The sequence below is a fragment of the Penicillium brevicompactum genome, assembly GCF_028827555.1.
Source record: "Penicillium brevicompactum strain IBT 35665 chromosome Unknown utg000001l_segment0_segment0, whole genome shotgun sequence".
NCBI classification, from domain to species: Eukaryota; Fungi; Ascomycota; class Eurotiomycetes; order Eurotiales; family Aspergillaceae; genus Penicillium; species Penicillium brevicompactum.
This window is the reverse complement of record NW_026623203.1, coordinates 1,820,245-1,841,744: the sequence shown is the minus strand read 5'-3', so window position 1 is coordinate 1,841,744 and position 21,500 is coordinate 1,820,245. Positions and strand designations below refer to the sequence as shown.

General features: G+C 50.5%; 6 protein-coding genes across 6 annotated transcripts; 1 reads left to right on the top strand and 5 right to left on the bottom strand.

Annotated features, from left to right (window-relative positions):
* Positions 1-789: 789 nt before the first annotated feature.
* Positions 790-2,693, bottom strand: mirD (putative MFS siderophore iron transporter; the record flags this gene model as incomplete). Its single annotated transcript, XM_056949762.1, has 4 exons — positions 790-1,721; positions 1,796-2,138; positions 2,195-2,465; positions 2,524-2,693. The coding sequence occupies 4 exons, from the start codon at positions 2,691-2,693 to the stop codon at positions 790-792; spliced, it is 1,716 nt and encodes a 571-aa protein (XP_056815677.1).
* A 1,081-nt stretch (positions 2,694-3,774) lies between these two features.
* On the bottom strand, positions 3,775-5,554 carry N7506_000465 (cytochrome P450; the record flags this gene model as incomplete). Its single annotated transcript, XM_056949761.1, has 3 exons — positions 3,775-4,935; positions 5,024-5,296; positions 5,351-5,554. The coding sequence occupies 3 exons, from the start codon at positions 5,552-5,554 to the stop codon at positions 3,775-3,777; spliced, it is 1,638 nt and encodes a 545-aa protein (XP_056815676.1).
* Positions 5,555-6,539: 985 nt separating this feature from the next.
* N7506_000464 (uncharacterized protein) lies at positions 6,540-7,642 on the bottom strand (the record flags this gene model as incomplete). Its single annotated transcript, XM_056949760.1, has 2 exons — positions 6,540-7,207; positions 7,291-7,642. The coding sequence occupies 2 exons, from the start codon at positions 7,640-7,642 to the stop codon at positions 6,540-6,542; spliced, it is 1,020 nt and encodes a 339-aa protein (XP_056815675.1).
* A 308-nt stretch (positions 7,643-7,950) lies between these two features.
* On the bottom strand, positions 7,951-9,207 carry N7506_000463 (NADH:flavin oxidoreductase/NADH oxidase; the record flags this gene model as incomplete). The annotated part of the gene is made up of 1 exon (XM_056949759.1): positions 7,951-9,207. The coding sequence occupies one exon, from the start codon at positions 9,205-9,207 to the stop codon at positions 7,951-7,953; it is 1,257 nt and encodes a 418-aa protein (XP_056815674.1).
* Positions 9,208-10,791: 1,584 nt separating this feature from the next.
* On the top strand, positions 10,792-12,766 carry N7506_000462 (uncharacterized protein; the record flags this gene model as incomplete). Its single annotated transcript, XM_056949758.1, has 3 exons — positions 10,792-10,854; positions 10,917-11,343; positions 11,397-12,766. 3 exons carry the CDS (start codon positions 10,792-10,794, stop codon positions 12,764-12,766), a joined length of 1,860 nt encoding a protein of 619 aa, XP_056815673.1.
* A 613-nt stretch (positions 12,767-13,379) lies between these two features.
* On the bottom strand, positions 13,380-21,085 carry N7506_000461 (type I polyketide synthase; the record flags this gene model as incomplete). The annotated part of the gene is made up of 5 exons (XM_056949757.1): positions 13,380-18,859; positions 18,910-19,705; positions 19,762-20,287; positions 20,346-20,830; positions 20,885-21,085. The coding sequence occupies 5 exons, from the start codon at positions 21,083-21,085 to the stop codon at positions 13,380-13,382; spliced, it is 7,488 nt and encodes a 2,495-aa protein (XP_056815672.1).
* Between the last annotated feature and the right edge of the window lie 415 nt (positions 21,086-21,500).

Genomic DNA, 21,500 nt, shown 5'->3' with positions numbered 1-21,500 from the left:
GGCTACTAAAGATGTGTTTCCAAAGTTGGGACACAACAACAGGATGAATATCGTTGCGTTCCAATGCTGCAGTATATAGTCCGTAGTCGTCAATGACCTCTGCAGGGACTCGGAACCCTTGATGAGATTCAAAGATCATCACGCGACCGGTGAGATTGATTGCCTAATGCAACCCATGCCCTACCCCGGGGCCTGAGTCTGTGGAGGAGGCATTTACGCGGGCGCTGAGTCCATTCATGCTGTCATTTCAAAGTTTCCTTTCTACCTCTTATGGACAAAATCCCTCTTCATAGTATTAAATGCACATATATTCTTGTTTTGGAATTCGGGTTTGAATACCTAAGTAGGCATTGTTTTGCACACATGTGCAGTATTATGACACTGCGATCAGACAATTTTCAGACAATTTTCACAATGATGCATTATATTTTTGTTTTTGTGAAACCTTGGAATCCCAGACTGATCAGATCATTTGATGTCGAAACGACGACCCAGGGAGCTTCCTGTCTCCAAGGTTGCCCATGGAGAAGGCCAAAGCAAAGCTCGGGAGGATACTCCGTACACACATGGCTGATTATATTTGATTTGCGAATGAAATCACATTCATGCACCTTCAATGATCACATCAGTGTGTTCCACTGTAACCAAATCCACTGAGGTGCATGTAGAGACGCTCGTGCGGTCAATCCGTTCCAAAAGCTTCGCTGGATGTGCCTTTGGTAATTTGTACTGTTGTTCATGGCACACCTGGGTAGATCCTTCCGTAAACCTTAAACGACCGACCGCCGCTCAAAAAAAGACTTGCGAGCCAGTCTCCTGTTTGGGAACTTTGATATTTCGCATCATGAGTACCCACACAATGGATAGGCACATGATCCCTGTGGCAGCAATCAGCATGATACGCTGGGTGTACGCGTATGCGTTTTGAATGGCAATCCGGGTGGGCGATCCCAAGGGATAACTCAATTGAGTATCCAGTGACTCGTAGATCTCAGACCAGATCTCCTTGGTTTCTGACGGCAAATACTCTTGGAGTTTGTGAGGGAGTATATTGGTCCAGATAGCACCCGAGACACTGTTCCCCACAGCACCACCCAGATTACCGAATGTGCTCAGCAAAGCAAGCATAGCTGCATATTCCTCATGTGTTGAAGCGGCAAGAACGGAAACTTGCTCGATGAGAATCAGTGTACCTCCACCGACAGCCAGGAAGATCTGACACATGCACATGTATCCGACGCTATGCCCTGGTGAGCGGAAGTATATCATGAGTCCAGACGCCAAGATATACAACGGAACCGCACACATCAATAACCACTTGAAGCGACCGGTCACGCGAATCAGGAAGCCACACCCAATGAGCCAAACCGGGTCCATGAAGTCGAAGATTGCGCTGATGTAGCCGGCTTGAGTGAGACTGGTACCATACACGACTTGCAGAAACGAGGTGAAGTAGGTTGCCCAACAGTAATAAGAGACCTGGTATGTGATATCAAGAAGGCAGGCGCCAATGACAGTGCGGTTGATGAGAAGGTGGGAAGGAATGAAAGGCTTTTTCGCAAACCAGCGCTCGTAGGCTACGAAGGCAAGAATGACGACAAAGCCGACAACCATCATAGTTATGATCTTTGCTGATTTCCATTGATTTTCCGTATTTCCGGCGATGTTGAAGGAGATGAGAAAGAGGATCAAACCGCCGATCATGAGAAAGATCCCAATAACTAGAGGCCAAAATGAACCACGTTAGCCTGAGGAAACATAGAAAAAGGAAGGGACCAGGGTCCGGTTGACCCACCATCAAACTCAATGAAATAGAAGGTGAAACTCTCCCAGAATGTACGAGCAATCTTTGGCTTGTAATGCAGACGACCCTCCTTGTCCGCTTTCCTCTTCGCCAACTCCCAGGTGATGATCAAAGGAAGAGCGATGATCGGGAGAATGATGCAGATTGTTCCATAAGCCCATCGCCAGTTCGTCTCGTGGAACTGATTGGACAACGGGGATCCAGCGAATGCTGTAATCATAGACGGCGAGGATGTGAATGCAAAGGCAATGCCACGGTTGCGTAACGAGGAGGTATCGGAGGTGAGCACGTCGACGCAGAAAATAACACCAGTGAGACCGACTGTGTAGAATGCCTGGAGGCGGGAGCGGTTAGCCGGTGGCTTTGTTGGGGCAGTTTGGAGGAACTTACCTGCGCAGCACAGTAAGTTGCAATGTTTTTGCAACTAGCCATCATGATCAAGCCCGCAATGGCTATCAACACCATGATACCTATGCCAACGCTGCGATCCCAGATATTCAATACTTTGGCAATGGGCATCACGCATGCCGCGCCCATCACACTGGTAACAACACTGATTACCGTAATAAGCGAATGTTCTGAAAATTCACTTGTGATGTACGCCGAAAGATTGGATGTCAAGCTCGATTGGAGGGCATTGACAAAGTAAAGAAGCCACATACTATTAGCGCCAAAAGGCTTGTTAGAGCGATGGGACAAAGCTTCAAGGATATTCTTACCAAGCATAGACAGTGATGAGGGAGCTTCTCGACCATGAGGCGGTAATTGCTTCTGCAACTCGAACACCGTCCTGTTTGTCTGAATTGTCCTCGGATACAGGATCTGATAACTTCGGGACCTCAGAGACCGGGACCTCAGTGGTCTTGGAAGAAGTTGCGTTGAGCATCATGTTCTCAACAAGCAGTGTAGTAGAGATACTTCTTTACCATCCCATAGGATATCTGGGAGAAACGGCTAGCTTAAATACCCACATCGTTGGTCTTGGTGTGGATTTGACTTCGTGGTTGTAGACGCGCGAATGATTAGCCGACCAGGTCAATCAAAAATCCCTGTATTCCACCGACCAGAAACCGATTAGTGGATTCCACATATTGTACCACCCCCGAGGATAGTGGTATTGTCAATATATTTCAAAGGGGAGAAAGAATTGCTTGTTACACCCATAGCTCGGATGAAACACAGCAAATAGCAAAACGGTGACCACTACCTGGGCAGACTACGAGTGAGTACTCACTAGCCCAGTCTCCCGTTTTCACTACTGAGAACCAAACTTATTTCAATGATCCAAAGGGAGATCATGAGCGATGCACGACCGCTTCGAGTTCCAAGGGCCCTACTGGTAACTATGCAACTACGTACAAATTCCCAGATCTTTCAGGGTCTAACCTTGGAAGTAGGATAAAGTTAGCGAGACAAGCTTCCAAAGAAATCTTATCTGATTTGGTAAATACATTACCGAAGCATCCAGCCCCGAGACACTATCAATCTGACCGAATATGGAGCCGAAAGTCGCAAAGATTTTCGTCGTTGCCTAAGCTATGTGGTGAGCTTCATAGACCCTGGATGTACCTTTGACCCATGATTTGTGCTTCAAAAGGTACTGTGGGTCAGACTAGCGAGCTAATGTAGTCGGAGAATAGGAAGAGCGTGGAGGGAAATGAGAATAGGTTGCTGCCTAAGCTCAACCGAAGGTAAATTCCGACATCGATGTACCCGATCAAGAGTTGTCGCCGAAGTCGCGGAGCCCGCGGACGCCGCGAGACCCGTGTAGCCCCTGTAGAATATTTAAGATATTTCCACCATTCTAATAACTTGATGTGAAAGAATAATTTGGGACTCTAATATTGTAATCAGCAAAATATGTACACAATAGGGTTTACACCCCACAAACTGGACAAAATACAATGCGCTCGCATATTGCAAGATAGAATGTCAATAGAAAAAAGCCATGAAATAAATCCATGTCAACATCACCATCCCTCCAACTTCGTCATCAAAGTGATCACGCCGTCCCTAGGACAGACGGTGGCCCCCTCCCGAACTTCCAACTTTGCATTGGGGAACTTCAACTCGATATGATATCTCCCAACCATAGTAGCAACCATACAAGCAAGCTCCGCCTTAGCAAATCCTTGACCAATACAGCTGCGAGGACCATGCAGGAAAGTCAAGAAAGCATAATTGCTTGTTGCTCCACCGGTATTCGCCTTCCCAGGACCCATGAACCGCTCAGGATTGAATTTATCAGCATCCTCACCCCAGAATTCTTCCATTCGATTCAGGATCCGGGGAGCAATGATGAACAACGTGTCTTTGGGAATATGTTTCCCGGCGAGTGATGTGTCTCGGACGGCCTTTCGGATTGTGGCTGGGACAGATGGGTAGTATCGGAGGACTTCGTTGCACACTGCATTCAAATAAGGGAGGTTGTCGATTTGGGCTGCAGTTATGGGAGTGCTGTCATCTGGGGACGGAAGATTCGCGCGAATCTCATCCCTTAGTTTGCTTTGCACATTCGGGTTTTTGCATAGCGCGTAGATAGCCCATTGTAGGGCGGTTGCTGTTGTCTCATGACCTGCACCGAGGAAGGTCATGGATTGGTCAACCAGGTTTTCTTCATCAAAAGTACCGCTCTTCAAAGCGACGGAGATGATGTCAATGCCCGCTTCCGCTGTTGGATCTTCCATTTTCGCTTTCTTCTGTCGAATCATTTGACGAGCGACATTGCGGATTACCTCACCGCTGTCTATAATCTCCTTGTTACGCGCCGTTGGTAATCTGTTGGTCCATGTTGGCTTGCCGAAGAGCATGCCAATGACAAACAGGGTCTTCATGAATGCTGACGGCGGGGACATAATTTGGCGATAAGATTGGTTGAGTTTGTTGTCAGGGTTTCGAAGAGAATCGAAGTCGTTGTCCATACCGGCGACACCAATTATATCCAGGGTTGTGCGACTGGCCCAGGTGTCAATACGGATCGTGTTATCAGACTTGCTCGCTGTTTTTCTGCTGGGATTATTCAGGTCTTCTTGAATCAAGTTGACCATTTCCACACTCTTGGCCCAAAATACTGGGTACAAGTCCTTGATGTGGCGGTAGGCGAAAGCCGGCATCAGATTCTTTCGTTGAATCTAGGTCACGAGTATCAGTAATGGAAGAAGGAAAAGAACAGACTAATGGAACGAGGCTTATATCGAAAGGTGGTGACTGGTATCGTACCTTGTGCTCTTCGCCTTCGGCGAGGAGAATCCCATCTCCCGTAACGCGACGTAAGCTCTCACGGATAATCTCAGGCTTCTCAAAGTCGTAAACTTTGGTGACGAGTAGTTCGCTCAAAGCCTTTGGACTTGTGCACATCACACGCTCCAAATTACCAACAACATAATAGCGCAGGAGATCGTCATTGCGCATTGTCTTGGTCCACTTCTCGAGACCTATATAAGGAGTTTCCAAAAAAAAGCTTTCGGTGTTTCCTCGCAGCCAAGTACGCTCCTAGTTGCCGTCAGACTATGTAGCTGGGGCATGGGAATGAATGATTTGACCTACCGGGGGCGTTTGAATGTGTTTCAATGGGGTGAAATACTCTGGATATAGAGAAAATTGGTAGAGGACTTTGAAAGCGGCAACAATGGCAAGAAGGACCAAGCCAGTCACAATCCTAGAATTGAGTATCGCATACTCTGGGTTGTAATATAGTCCGGTAGCGACAGCGAGATAGAGAACGGGAAGGCCATCGTTGATTCGCCCCATGTCTGAGAGTTCTCAAAGTTGCACGAAGGACGAAAGAAAAACAAATCTTCCTATGCAGATTCTAAGCTCCCGGGTTTAATGGAAACGGTCTGATGTGAGATTACTCTTTAACTGGTGGTGGGCGGAGCCGCGATGACCAATGCTTGGCGCTGGTTGGATGTTGGCTGATCTTCGATCCTCCACGATCTCAAAGTACTTTCACTCGCGTGGAGTGGGACATGAATTCTGGACTCCTTTATGAATGTTGGTATGGAAGAGCCTCGGATATCTGGAAATGAGGAGATATTGTGAAAGTCACAGTACCCGAACCCCGAAACCGCGTAAAGGAATGTGATTTTTAACGAGCGGCACGGGATTGGAGTTGGACCGCTCGCAACTGATGCCACATCGAGCAATGTTGGATAAGCGAACAGACCCCTGAATCCACCACCAACGACAAAAAAGCCTAAGTTTGATATTCAGGCGACAAGTACTGTACCTTTCATGAATATGTACCCATTCGGTCTGGCGTATGCATTGAAATGTCATACGCCATGCAGCTTCCTACGTCACCGTACTACGAATACAGTGCAGTTTCATAAGTATTGGACCTCCATTACTCTAGAATCCACTTTGGAGCCTGACCGATCTGTAGGCAGTGACCATGGATTGTTTGCTGTCTTTTTTGCTATCTTTTTTGCTATCTTTTCTGTCATGGTTTGAAATATTATTCAAGCATTATGGAAAATTGTGTATAACGTACAAATGCCTGAGGTCAAATACCTCAGCTGAACCCTCTGCTCTCTTCCAAAGCGGAAGGCAGCAACATAGGTTTCCTTGAGCATAATCTGCCTTGAAAAACTTTGAATCAAATTGATGTGCAGAAAAAAATGGCCAGAAACCCTTTCGTCTCCAAGTGAGCACAGTGACATTTCCCCCATCCTTCCAGCCGACCAAGTCACATTTGAAACGGAAACAATCTCATACAACGGCGCGAAAGGGCGCTTCACGCCACCTCCGAGCCAGTAATTCGCTTGAACTCACCAACAGTGTGTTCCCAAATCTTCTGAGCCATTCCCTGCCCCCGAAGCCCAGCCAACGTTGCAACACTCTTCGGGCCAGCATGCTCTCCATTCCAATGAATACTGTAGACGCCACTGCCAACCTTACCATCCGTGCCTTGCGCAACATCAACGCCATTCACTAGCGGAACAGCAGCAGCTGTGTCAGCGGCTGCACGAGGGGGATACTTCGCACTGGTCGCGAAGAACAGGTGTCTCTCCCCGGACTCCACGTTGGGAATGAAAAGCAAAGGCCCGATGATCATGAGCACGAAATTCATGATTCGCGCAAAAAGAGTAGTTGGATCACGACCAATCCCCGTCTTCACTGCACCTGGATAGTCGTGGACAAAGCTCACTTCCGGCGCTTGCTCGGCCAGTTTTTCCAACGCCAGATCGGTCAGTGATACACCATGCCCGCGCAGCTTGAGCATCGACATATTCCTTCCTTGGAAATCGGTAGCGTCGACGGGGCCTTCGTGTCCACCGGCTAACACGGTGACGACTCGCCGGAGGCTGGTTGATTGCTTCAGCAAGGGCAAAAGATTCAGAATGAACCTGACGCGAGCATAGTACATGGTCGCGGTCATGAGGTAGATGCCCTCCGATGTATCTGTGATCATCTCATTAGTATGTATGTCTCGGTGATGCTGCTCTGAGGTTGGCAACCACGGCCCCGGGGAGCGAGTGACATACCTTCTCCCGGACGAAGAGTTCCACATGATAAGAACAGCAAATCGATCGCTTTCTCTTTGTTCTTAAGTTCTCGACAAACGTCATCAACATTTCGAATGAGACTGACATCCGCCTTGATGAAGATGAATTCTCCTTCGGGATTCAACTGTCGACATTCTGCTGTGATGCGCGCTGCAGCTTCTTGAGAGCGTCCGATGAAGTATGCACGTGGAGACCGTGCGGACCGGGCGAATTCAATCAATGAAGCTTCACCGATGCCGCTGGTTGCGCCTACGAAGACGGCGACTAGGCCAGACGGGAGAGCGTTTGCGATGTTTGCATTGGAGCGTTGCACGTCTGTCAAGGATACCATTTTCGATGACTTGGTATCACAACGGATGGAAATATTGATTTATGAGATTAAGTATTTATTGCAGCACAGGGATGCACGGCTTTGTATTAAACCGAATCCGCCTTGGTTTGCTTGGGTGAGGGCGCATCTAGAAGGCGTTTGACCGCCGCTCGTATTTCTTCGGACGAAACGGACGGAGTTAAGAGGATCAGACACGAAGGAAACCTAAAGAGGATTCGAAGCAGATCAATTCCAAATTAATTCAATTCCATCGTTTGTATCATGTATAGATCTAGACTAGAAATGTGTCATAGAGTGTCTAGATTTGTCTAGATTTTGTTAGGGCGATTGTGCAGGTAAGGGCCACCACCGGTTCCGCGAGTAGCGAAGCCCCAGCGAATCTGGTTAGCCATGGAAATGTCAACGCCGAGATCTTCCGCCCAAGTCCACACAAGCCCAGGGTTCTTTTGGAAGCCACGCCCGACAAGAACGAAGTCCAAGCCCTCCTTCTCGAGCAACGAGTTGGCCACTTCAGCGGAGCCGATCATGCCGACTGATCCAACCTTGAGCTTATCTCCCACAGCCTTCTTGACGGCAACGGCAAAGGGTGCTTGGAATGCAGACTTCGCGTGGATGTGTTGCTTCTCGTGATTTCCACCACTGCTGATATCCAAGAGATCAACGTCACCGCTATCCGCCAGTGCCTGCGCAAACTTGACGGTGTCCTCGAGTCGCCAGCTTGGCTGGTCGGCCAATGATTCCTCCAACCAGTCGGTCGCGGAGACACGCAGGAAAATGGGCATGTTGTCGGGCACGTTCTCGCGTGTCAGCTTGGCAATTTCCAATGACAGTCTAATGCGGTTCTCGAAGCTGCCTCCGTACTCGTCGGTGCGGTCATTCGTGGCCGGCGACAGGAAGCTCATGAGTAGGTAGCCGTGGGCATTGTGAATTTCGATAAAGTCAACGCCAGCCTTGACAGCACGCTTGACCGCCGCCACCCAGTCCTTCTTGAAGGTCTCAATCTCATCCTTCGTCAATGCCTGGGGTGTGGGGAAGTTGGCATGGAAGGGGACGTTGCTCGGTCCCTTAACATTATCAGGCCATCCACCGAACTCAGCGACCGCAGTATCGGCCTTGCTGAGCCAAGGCGCGACTGTGCTAGCCTTGCGACCGGCATGAGCGAGCTGAATGCCGATGATCTGGCTCTGCGAGTGGACGAACTCGACGACGCGGCGGAGGGGCTCGATCTGCGAATCTTTCCAGAGACCGTGGTCCTCAGGGGTGATACGACCATTGGCTTGCACGGCAGTGGCCTCGACCATGAGAAGACCGGGTCCACGTTGCGCAATTCCTCCCAGGTGTGCCATGTGCCAGTCTGTCATGTGGCCATCTTGGGCGCTGTACTGGCAGAGTGGCGAGAGGCCAATGCGGTTGTGGAATGTGAGGCCTCGTGCGGTGAAGGGCTGGAAAAGCTTGGGTGGTTGTGTGCCGTCGGATTGAGGGATCGCTGCGGATCCGGCGGGGGGAACTTGGGCTGGGGTAAAGTAGGAGATGCCGGCGGCGGGCTTGTTCTCGATGTTCGGCATGCTGGGCAGATGCGGTATGTCTGTAGAATGCGTGAGAGTGAGGCAATTGTGGAAGCTGAAATCTAGTCTTTCGTTCCAGGCTTATATACAGGTAACGGTCGAATGGCAAACTTGACCCGATTATAAATTCAAGTCGAAGTCTCCGAGTTGCAATGCACCGACGACGTCAGCGTTGGAGTAGCATCATATAACCGACCAATGAGAAGTCCCCGGTCGATAAGCCCGTCCAAGCTCAGAAGCAATTCTTTGAGACTGTTTCACCTCCACATTGCCATCTTTCGCGAGACACGGCTATATGAGCCGGTTATGCGCCAAACATGCCATATCTAACTCCACGGGGCGTCTTTGCGAGCGCCTCTTGACTGCAAGAGCCATCAGCATACGAAACCGATTGGTGGTGGCAACGCCCCGTTGAATCTTGGTGGCTCCATTGCTCGAAACAGAATATGGTGTCAGAGGAAAAGCAGTGTCGATTGAGAGAAGAAAAAAAAAAACACGGGTTCGAACCCTGCGGGAATTGAGTCCTGAAGATTGGACTCGAAGAATCACCTTTACCCAAAGTCCTCGCTGTACATCTCGTAAGCTGCAGGTTGTGCAATGTGCAACAGAATTTAGCGCCAGATTATCGGGATTAGCATTGGTCTTTGCTATGTCAGTCTGGCATGCTTGTGGGAATGTTGGAATGTGACAGCTCTTCAAATGTGGTGGTGGATAACAGGCGCTTAAAGCACAGAAACCCCCCGGGCGCGTGCTTGCGAGTTAAATCGCGGGATTTGTGGGGTCCCTTCAGTTTGAATGTCGGTTCATATTGCGATGGGGGAATATGATGGCACTTCCAACAGAGAAATCATCATGTAGCATGCAGTATGCTCCGTATATTGAATAGACTTAAAGTGACCAGTATGAATAGACAATTGACAATAAAAAGAATCGAAACACAACAATAGAGGCTAAGCTTCAATTCAGCCCTAAAACCAAAATGGATCAAAAAGGTACAAAGGGCGTCCCGCGTCTCCACTCCCCCAATGAACTCGTGTTTCAGCTTCTTTTTCCCCTTTCCCTTGTCAAACCTGTCACTCTTTGTCTTTGGCAAGGCTCTCAGGTCTGCATCCCTTGCCTAGTCCAGTCATTTCCACTCATTTCATTGAACCCAACCACACTCCCTCACATTCTTTCCCCACAATCCGTGGATCGCGCTCCTGGCTTGGCGAGATCGGCACGTTCTGCTTGGCCGGCGACTATTCTCGAAGCAACAACGAATGCCAATGCGCCTCTGAAACACCAGCGCTCCATTCTCCGTCCATACATGTGGCTTGCAGCCCTCGATACCTGTCAGCCTCCCCTGGCCTCCGCCAGTTATGCGTAATTCGCGCGCTTAAGACCGTTCCTTCTACTCCTTCAGCCGTCGCTCGTTACGGCCAACCTTCGTTTTACCCTATCTTAAAGGAACCATACACCTGTTCCTACCTTGACATCACGACTTTGCCCGGCTGGCCCGCGGAAGTCGACATTTGAACCGCACGCGATCGCAAACTCGCTCGATACCCTACAATCGCATCTGGCAGGACCAGCTCACCCGACACCATGCTGTGCTCTGGAGATCGGGAGAAGGGCGATGTGGCCATGGAAGAGAAATGGGACTACGTGGTATGTTTGCGCAATTGCGCGCAATCTTCACGAAGGGCGAGACCGTCATTAACACCGCTTAGAACCTAGATGACTTCAAGTCCGAGTCTTGCTGGACTCCCTTCTCATACTTCTTCCTTTGGGTCTTTCTTATTGTCTCCCTCGCAGTCTACGGTGTCGACACATTCACTGCTGTCAACCTTTTGGCGTTCTCTCGTTGGTCCGGTAGAGTTGAACCGGCCATTCCCTTCAACATCTCCCGGTGGATTTTCGCCGCTTGTATCATCGCATCCTTCGTTATTCTCGCATACCGGTGGTTCCATGCAATCCGTGCCATTCGCTCGGGTAGTATTACACGCAGCTTTCTGGACCCTCTCGCTGTGCGCATTCAAAGTATTCGTTTCGGCAAGCAGGGTCGCGGTTACCGGAGGTTCCTGCTTTTTGCCGAATTGACAAAGGACCGCAAGGCTGCTGAATATGTTGCTTTGTACGCCCACTTTTCTTTCCAATGTGAGTACACGATCGCACGCTTGGATAATAGGGCGCGGCTAATAACATCTTAGTTTGGATGAACACAATCTTTGCAGATGGTCCCCGTCAGGTGATTAACGCAATCACCCTTTACTCGGTGATGCAGATGGATTTGATCCCCGGTGGAAAAAATGCGGCTCACGATGATGGCTCTTCTTCGTTCAGCCAGTTCTTCAACAATGTGAAAATCCTTGCCGAGGACAACAACCTCCAAGCCGTGGTGTTGTTTGGTATGCTCTTCACTCTGATCATCTGGGTCTTGTCAGTCCTCAAGTTGATCTCCGCAATCGTCCTCTACTTGATCTTCCTATTCCACCATATTCCAGCTGAGGATGGTACTCTATCGAGGTACTGTCGTCGCAAGGTGGGCCAGCGCTTGAAGCGCATTGTGCACCGCAAGAATAACAAAGCATTGGCGAAGGGGCTGAAGTTGCAGAACCGAGCGCCCACTCAACCCAGCCTGGCAGCCTTCGATACAAAGCCGACACTGCCGACTTTCTCCAGTGATAAAGAACCCGCAGTGACAACCATATCGCGAAGCACCACCCAAACAACACTCCCTACTTACTCACGCTCAAACTCATCCGCCGCACGAGGAAACAATCCAACGCTACCGAATTTGGACTTCGATAGCAAGCCTCCCTTGGCTCGAACTGCGACGTCTTCTTCGGCCATGTCCGAGTCAGCTTCTCTGACTGGGAACGCGGCCGGGATGGGCTACAGCCCGATTGACAGCCAGCACCCGACTCTGCCACCGGTTCCTCCTTTGCCGGCGAATGTTCCCCACCGAATGGCAACACCGCACTCCCGAGCGACTCCTGCGCCACATGGCAACGGACCGAATCACCACGGCGCAGGCGCTGGGTATCGGAGCTTGACTGAAGGCAGCTCAGACTCACAGCCGTACCAGAGCTACACACCGGCCCCTGGGTATGGCTCGTCTGACAGACCGGGCTCTGACGAGTACGATTACTCCGATCGGGCTCACGAGCCAGCGCATTATGACCCATACGCTTCAAGGGCTGCGCCTCACTCCAACCCCCAGCCGGATTACTACCAACACGATCCCTACTCGGCGCGATCTTACACGCCGGCTAGCGCAGGTGCTACACCTGCCCCTTATCGCTCATATACCCCTGCGAGCTACCGGCCCACTCCTCCACCAGCTGCGGTCCAGCAGCCCCAAAGGAGCTTCACGCCCATGACCTCTGCGACGCCTGCACCGCAAACGGGTGGATATGCTGCTTTCAACCCACCGATGCCGTCTCAAGGGACTCAATCTCGTTCTCAAAGACCGCCACCCGCGGAGAGCTACAATCGTGCGAATACCGTATCGCCGTCGGCCATGCACCGCGCCCCACCAGGCCACTCTTTCAATCGTGCCAACACCCATCAATATTGAAATCCTTCTTATGACCTCAGAGAGCAGGCTCTTTGCGTTTGATGCCCGGATTACATGTTTATATTATCACGACTAGCGACCAAGTCTCGCTACACATACCCTATTTGCTTTACTTTGATATCCTTCCTCGAACCTTTTGAATGACATGAATCCATACTCCACATTTGTTCCATTTCGTATGAAAATTGTAGGCGAGCAATAGATTTCGAAGGCTGTAACAAAGCTGTTTTGGTGTTTTTTTTTTTTTTTTTTTTGGTGTTTCTCTTAATATCTTTCCCAATATCTTTCCAGGAGTATCAAAAGATTTGTCTGAAGTCTGACCCCGTACCAAAGGTCGAATACTTATGAAACCTCATTTTATCACGTACCACCGACTGACCCTCCGCGCCTGCCGAACCTACCGCATGGGCCGAGATTATTGCGATTGCCGCGTTCGGAACGCGGTATCTACCCGTCCGCTTGTCGACGCGTCTGCGCATTGCTCTTTGCGAAGTTTCCCGTACTCTGCCGTGCACTCCGCAATATGTTGCTCAATGTGTTGCATAATGAAACGAGAAATATTGCATCTAGCCCGCTCTATATTCTCTAAAATGACGTGTATCATTCGCGTATTTCACGCGCCGTTTGAGCTCACTACCAATCTGCTTCTCCCCGCGATCTTGGCTGCCAAGTCCGAAAGCGATTCAGCAGCCATCAACTCAAAGATTGGAATAACACTCTCCATCTCTTTCGAGATCCAGTTCTTCAACTCCACAGCAGCCAGTGAGTCGATGCCATAGTCCTGCAAGCTCTTCGACGTGCTGACGTTCTCAACAGGAACACCAGTGTGGGACACAATTTGATTGACCAATGCGACAACAATCAAATCAATCGCAGAATTGACATCTTTTGATTGTTTAAGAGCCTGGTGGAGGCTCGCTTCAGCTTTTCCCACCTCCGCAGAGGTCGCAGTCTTCATGCGGAAATGGGAGAACAATGGCGCGTCCAGCGCTGGCAGGGAAGTCTCCGGGTTCCAAGCCCCCAAGCCGGTGATTATATGAGCGCGATCGACATCGCGAGCGGAGTTCCTGATAGAGAACTCGAGAAGTCGCATCAACCCTGCTTCATCTGTGAAGTCGAACCCTTGCCGCTGCATGGCCAATTTCAGCTCTTCGTTCTGCGCCAAATATCCCACCCCGGACACAGCGCCGATGTCGATTGTTGTTGCGGGCAGCCCGTTGGATCTCCTATACCGTGCGAATGCGTCAAGGAAGGTGTTCGCTGCTGCATAAGCAGCTTGCGCTGTGTTGCCTACTATTCCGCTGACCGACGATTCCATGATGAAGAAATCCAAGTTCGTTGATAGCTGGTCGTGCAGGTTCCGTGTGCCGTGGAATTTGGGACGCAGGACAGCCAGGTAATCCTCCAGCGTCATATTGGCCAACATGGAATCACGCAAGACCATGGCACCTTGGATGACACCGCGAATGGGCGGCAGTTGATGGCGCGCCACCTCTAGGGTAGAAGCAAGTTGAGCGGGATCAGCAACATCGCAGGCGAAAACGGTGGCCGTGCACCCCGCAGCCTCGACTGCCCTTACTGTTTCTTGGGCTTGGTGATTACTGAGGCCTGATCGATTGAGGCAAATGATGTGCTTGGCTCCACGCGACGCCATCCATACTGCCGTTGCTCGCCCAATACCCCCGAGACCGCCAATTAACAGGTATGACGCGTCAGAACGGAATAGTGGGCCTTCGGTGGTGGTTGCTATATGCTTGACGAGGTCATCCGGCTTTGCGACTGCCACGAGCTTACCCATGTGGCGGCCAGTTTGCATTTTACGGAACGCCTGCTGGAGCTCAGAGAAAGCATATGTCTCAAGCGGATCAGGGCCGCGCAAGGCTCCGCTCGCGAAGAGGTCCAAAACCTTCATGAGGACGTCCCGTGCCGCTTGGGGATCATTGCGCATGGTGAAAGCCAGGTTGAATGCGGTGAACGAAGCGTTACGTGCGAATGGCGCCATTTCCAACCGCGTGTTGAGAGTAATGTCTCGCTGGCCGAGCTCGACAAACCGTCCGTTTGGCGCAATACATGTCCACGAGTTCCGCAGTGCCTCTCCCGCTAGGGAATTGACGATCACATCAACGCCGCGGCCACCTGTCGAACACATCACGTCATGCGTAAAGCTCATGTCTCGACTGTACAAGATGCGCTCTTCCGCAACCCCAAACCGGTCCATAACCAAAGCCTTCTTCTCTGCGCTACCCACAGTCACAAATACTTCAGCTCCAATCAGTTCGCTCATTTCGACCAAAGCTTGGCCCAAGCCACCCGTGGCAGCGTGTATCAAAATTGTCTCGCCCTTGCGTAGGCGCGCGATGTTGTGCAGAGAGTGGTACGCGGTGACGTGAGTTATGGGAATGGCAGCTGCGGTTTCGAAAGACATTGTGTCCGGAATTCTCTCGGCCAGCTTTGCGTCGAGTCGCAGCTTGGTACAGAAAGAGCCTGAACTCAAACACATTACTCGGTCCCCAACTCGGAGGCCGTGCAGGTCACTCGCGATCTCTTCTCCTATGGCGGAAACCACGCCACTGCACTCGCAACCTAGGTCCTCAACTGGTATCTGGCCCATGGCCATCATGACATCCTTGAAGTTGATGCCTGCTGCTTTCACATCCACTTCCACTTGCTGTTGTGCCAACATACTATTGGTCCGCTCATCAGGCGCGAAGTGCAGGCTGTCCAGCAGTCCGGGTGTTTCCACTAGAAGGCGCGAAGCACCCACTTCACCAAGGGGTCGCAGTGATGGTTTTACCTGAGCAATCTGCCCACTTTCTTCCTGTATCTTTTCGCTAGCTTCGATGTCCTGGACTAGCCGAGGCACGAGCAGAATACCGCCCCGCTCAATAAGCTCATGTTCCATAACTCCCCCGCCGCTCACGAGTATGCGCTGGAAGACATTCGCTATACATTCTGCGGTGTCCTGAGCTGCGAGCGGATGAGTACCGTCCAGATCCAAAGTCACGATCGGGCGGTCTCCTGTTTCTGAGCGGATGGTGCGCGTGAATCCATGCGTGAGCGAAGCTTCCGGGTTTGCACAGATGTCCCCTCCAGAGCCACGAGTAACCCACAAAGCGCCAGCGCCCCCATGAGCAATCCTCTTAAGTGCGCTCCACTCGGCCTCTGTGGGCGCTGTTAACACAGGCTTGGAAAGCTCGGTGAGCATGATGCACGCCTGTGTTGGTGTGGGGTCTGCGTTTTCGAGCAGCACCACATCCGCTGTGACGTTCAGCTTTTGCAACAAACTCTGCAAGTGAGGCAAGTCGGCTTGGGGTGGCATTCCGTCTGCGACCACGATGAGTAGTTCCGATATTGGGTCCTTCTTCGTTGGTCCTTGAGTCGAGTGGAAAGCGACTACGCCCTCCGACCATTTTTGGTAGCCCTTGAACCCTTTGGCTTCAGTATGATTCCCGTTTGTCAGTGGGCTTTCTGTCTCGAATGGTCGATTTCGACTGATGGCCAACCTCGCGAAATATGACTCCATACTTTGATCTACTAGCAGCAATCTTCCTTCGGGTGCTAGCAGTAGTGAAGATGAGGACAGGGCGTCTGAAGAATCTTGATCCGATTTAGAGAGGTTGAAAACCACCACAAGATCATACATGTCTTCAGAACCTATTATTCCGCCCTGAGAGTCGCCGGCACCTGCTGTGATCTCCTTTTGGGAAAGGGAGCTGGACCAGCTGGGCAATCTTGTCTCCCAGTCTTGACGTATAGTGGGATCAGTATCAGTGCAGTGGAATAAAGCAAACGGTGCAACACCATCACAGAGTGCAAAGAGCATAGAAAGAACAGCTGTTGCCCCCGACCCGGTGCAACATCCCATAGCCAGAACCCTTTGACCAGGGCTTTTGTGAGCTAGGAGGTGAATATACTCCGCGGCGAATTGAAAGGCTTTCGACAACTCGTCACTTGTGTCATCATTCTCCACGCCCAGATTGTTGGTTGCTCTCGCGTACATTCGCTGGCGAACAAGGGTTTGGATCTGCGACTCGCTCAATAAATCCACATCGGGTGCCCATTTCATATTGAAGGCACGGGAAAGAGAAAAACCGCTGTTTTCCTCCCTATAATTCCGATCGAGAGCTGCCATTGTCATTTCCTTCACCTGAATCACAGGACGCTTGCCAGTGACATAGGCACCATCGAAGATATCAATCTCCGCCGAGAAGAATCGATTATCCTTGCGAGTGGTCGAGGTGTATGCAGCGAGCACCTCGCCTCCTTTGCTGCAGATATCCTGGGCGATGAACATATCTTCTATCCCAACCGGGACCACTGGACTGTTCAATTGACCCATTTGCTCTGCGAGTGCCGGAAGATATGTCTGGAAGATGCTGTCCAAAGTAGTCGGATGCACAATTGAAGCATGCTCAAACTGCATCGGCATCACTGCTCTCGTATCTGGGATCTGGATTTGGCTCATGCATCGACCTGACGCACAACGGATTCCATGGATGTTTGCGAATGTCGGGCCGTATTGCATTCCGACCTGTGAGAGGTGCCTATACAGGTCTGCAGTATCTACAGGGTTTGTGCAGACAGCGTTGAAATCCGCTACCATGCCTTCAGTAGTGGCCATGACAGATTCCCCATTGGCCAATCCATTGACTGGATTTGTCGCATTGGACACAGCTGATACAGCAATCAATCCACGACAGTGCTCGGTCCATCTGTTTTCAGCTGAAACAGATGAGACGGAAAACTCATCCCATAAGTTTGAAGATGATCGGACACTTTCGGAAAACGCCTTTAGTGTGATGACGATCTCAACCTCACCCGGAGTTTCAGGAATCAACAGTGCGGAGCTGACTGCGACATCGCGGAATTGATAGCCAAAGACACGGGCCCCTGGCGCCACCCAGGATTTTCGTTGTCTAGCAGCCTCGATGGCCATAGTGATGTAGCCCGCGGCTGGATAAACGATAGCAGATTGGATACTATGATCTCTAAGCCATGGCAACTCCGATAGACGAAGGATCTGTCGCCATCGCGGCTCGAGTGGGCTGGAGTGGACATCGAACACTCCAAGAATATCAGTTCTGGGGTTCTCGCGCCGCAGGTGTGCCTTGCTGATTCGCGATTCAGCAGTGTATGACTTGGTGTGGTTCCAGGCATAAGGAGGTAGATCGATGAGTGGTGGAATTACCGAGTTCCAGTTTCTGTTCACCGCTGACAATCGAATCGCATGTCCAGATACAAACAGGCTTGATGCCATCCCCAATGCTGTCACAACAGCATCCTTCTTTCGAGTGAGAACGGAAAGTGTTTCTATCGATGATTTTACCAAACTCTCGTCAGCTTGAAGAATTTGTCTGATCGGTCCTGCGAGTGCTCCATGAGGACCGATCTCAACCAAAGTTTGCACTCGCGACGCGCCGTCGAGGTCATCGTGATTTGCCAGTTGACGCACAGATTGTGAGAACCTCACTTCGTTGACAAGATTGTTGACCCAGTAATCGACTCCTAAGTTCGACGTTCTCACTTGCTTGCCTGTGACAGAGGAGAAGAATCTGGCGCCACATTGCTCTTTTGCTTCGATATTGGAGATGGCGGCCCTGTAGCTGTCTGCGACAAGGTTCATGTGGTGCGAATGATATGCCACTCCAACCACAAGTCTCCTATTATAGACTCCCTGAGCTCGAAGTATTTGCTGTAGCTCGTCTACAGCACTCCTGTCTCCAGAAACCGTGAAACTTGACGGACTGTTTGAGCAGGCTATCACGGCTTTTCCATTGCGCAAGTTCGAAAGGATGGGGCTCAACTCCTCTCGCGTCATGCTGACCGCGGCCATGGCCCCTTCGACTCCTTTATCGGCGAGCTCAACGGTTGCACACCCCCTCTCATATGCGATAAGCATAGCATCTTCCAGGCTGATTGCACCGGCGCAGTATGCCGCCGCAATTTCTCCACTTGAGTGACCAGTAACAGAAACAGGATGAATGTTCCAAGAATCAAGCAGGTTCACTAACGCAATTTGCAGTGCTGTGCATAAAGGCTGGCTATACTGTGCTTTATTGACCTGGGACTCTTCGAAATCTGCTTGGAGTTCACCTGGAAACCGACGGGTTAGTATTCGCGTGTGGTGACTTCGGGAAACTTACCCAGCACATTGAAAGAAGCTCCAAAGCGCAACAATGCGGCTTCACAGTCCTCAAGGCTCTGCCGGAACCGCGGAAAGGCATCAATGAGCTCCTTCCCCATTCCACACCACTGCGCTCCCTGACCTGTGAAGACAAAGCCGAGATTCTTTTTCGGTGGAAAATTGACAAACTGGCAGTCCCTCAATTGTGAGATTAGACTTTTCCGGGAGTCCGCAACTATGGCAGCCTTCCATGAGTGGATCGTTCTTCTGTCGCTCAAAGTAAATGCAAGACCATCCAGTAAATCTGCCTCGTTTACCTCCTGTCTGTCTTGAATATAGTCGGCCAGCTTGTCAGCCCACATTTTTCCAGCCCTTGGATCAAAAGCAGAAAGCGCAAAGAGCTGTTTCTTGGCCTTGATCTGACCATTCACCCGCTCTGTGTGCCCATTGATCTTCCATATGTGGTCACCGTTCCCTTGCTGATCTTGAGCGCTGGTTTCATGATGATTTGAATCGTTGACGACAGATCTAGAGTTGCCAAAACCATTCAAATGCCCATTCGACAGGCCATTCGGGCTTTTGGTGGTGGTGGTGGCTGAGTGTCCATTTGTATGCACCTGACTGAGGGCGTTTTGTATTGCTCCAATAGCAAGTGCAGAGCTTCTGGTGAAAGCATTCGCCTTATAGCCACGAGCTTGCAGATAGTCCTCGGCGCTCTCAATGATTGCATGAACATTTGTTCCGCCGTACCCAAAGCTATTCACGGACGCACGACGAGCCGATGAGCAGCTCCAAGCTTCGACTGTCACCGGAACCTAGATCCCATGCATAAGCATCATGTATCTACGTTCTTGAGGCTTAATTTACTTACGCGAAGTGCCCACTCTTTCAATGGAATTCGTGAATTGGCCGTTACGAAGTTTCGGTGTGGGAGAACGATGCCGTTTTCCAACATCAGAATGGTCTTGATCACTCCGGCAAGGCCACTTGCTCCCTCGAGATGGCCGATATTGGTTTTCACGGACCCTATCATTAGCGGATTTCTCAGCTGACGACCGGAACCAAAGACTGCTTTCAAAGCCCCCGTTTCGGTCGTGTCGCCAGCCTGGGTTCCTGTTCCGTGGCATTCCACAAATGATGTCTCCAGTGGATCAAGGCCAGTTTTAGTATATACTGATCTTATCAAGTCTTCTTGAGACACTCCGTTGGGCATCGTAATACCTGGCGTCTTTCCATCCTGGTTGCAACCTGTGCCCCGAATGATTGCTCGAACAGTGTCACCATCGGCAAGAGCGTCATCGAGTCGCTTTAGAAGCAAAACAGCAACGCCTTCTCCTCGTGCATAGCCGTTTGCCCGTTCGTCGAAAGCATAACATTTTCCATCAGGCGACAAAAAACTTACGACATCAATTAGTACGAGCTAACTTCGAGAAAGGGGATCGGTTGTTCGCTCACTTCATCATGCTCATCGTGAACATGGATTCAGGACCTAGTATTAAACTAGATCCAGCCGCCAAGGCCTGTCTGGAGTCCCCGGATATCAAACTCTGGCACGCAAGATGGAGAGCGGTCAAGCCACCAGAGCACGCAGTGTCGACTGTGACACTTGGTCCTTTAAGATCAAATGAGAATGATATTCGATTTGCCATGTTGGACCGAGAAAATCCGGAGTTTGTGCACTGGTATGCAGGTACAGTCTCAGGGTCTCTCCAGAGCATATCTGTATAGTCCGTCGCAAAGCAAGCCGCGAAGACGGAGGTATCTGTCCCCAGCACCATCGAAATCGGCGTGCCTGAATTTTCGAAAGCTTCGTACGAGCATTCTAATAGCATGCGCTGTTGGGGGTCCAGAGCAATTGCTTCTGATGCCGATATGTTGAAGAACGGCGCATCAAACTCATAGACATCTTGCTGAAACCAATGGCCATACTCGACATTGTGCTTCGATGAATCAGAACTCGCACTTGTTCAAGTTCAAGAATTTTAGTTACTCACAGTACCATGCCGGCTTGCATCGGGATGATAGAATGCGTCGTGGTGCCATTTCTGCTTTGGGACTGGAGACCGACTCTCGCGGCCTTCTGCCACCATTCGCAACAGACCTTCTGAGTCTGTGGCATCTCCCGGACCTCGAAAGCTCAACCCAACCACCGCTATCGGTGTAGTAGCGTCTTTGTGAGTGAATTCTGGCGGCATACTGGCTAAATCTCCGTCGCGAGAATCTGAGCAGGAATGTTCCATCTAGTGTTGATCTATATGGTTGTAACAGCTTTCTTTTGTTTCACCGTGCGATGGATATGTAGATTCAGAGTTACCCGGATCTCGCAAACATGGGAAATGAACGAAATTGCGCTGCGCTCCGGTTCATTCCTCGTGTGATCTTGGCGAAATGAGGAAGGGAAGCTTTTGACTTCAATAGTCACAACTGCGACTCTTCTTTACCTCCCCTTGTTATCGTTAAATTGAAGATATAAGCAACATCATCTCTAAGAACAGGACCCTATTTTGGATTATGAAAAGTACGAAATGTTGAGATGATAATATTCCACCCAAGTGCTCAAAACACCAGCTCTCAAGAGCACATTGTCCCCCATGTAATTTCCTGCTGATA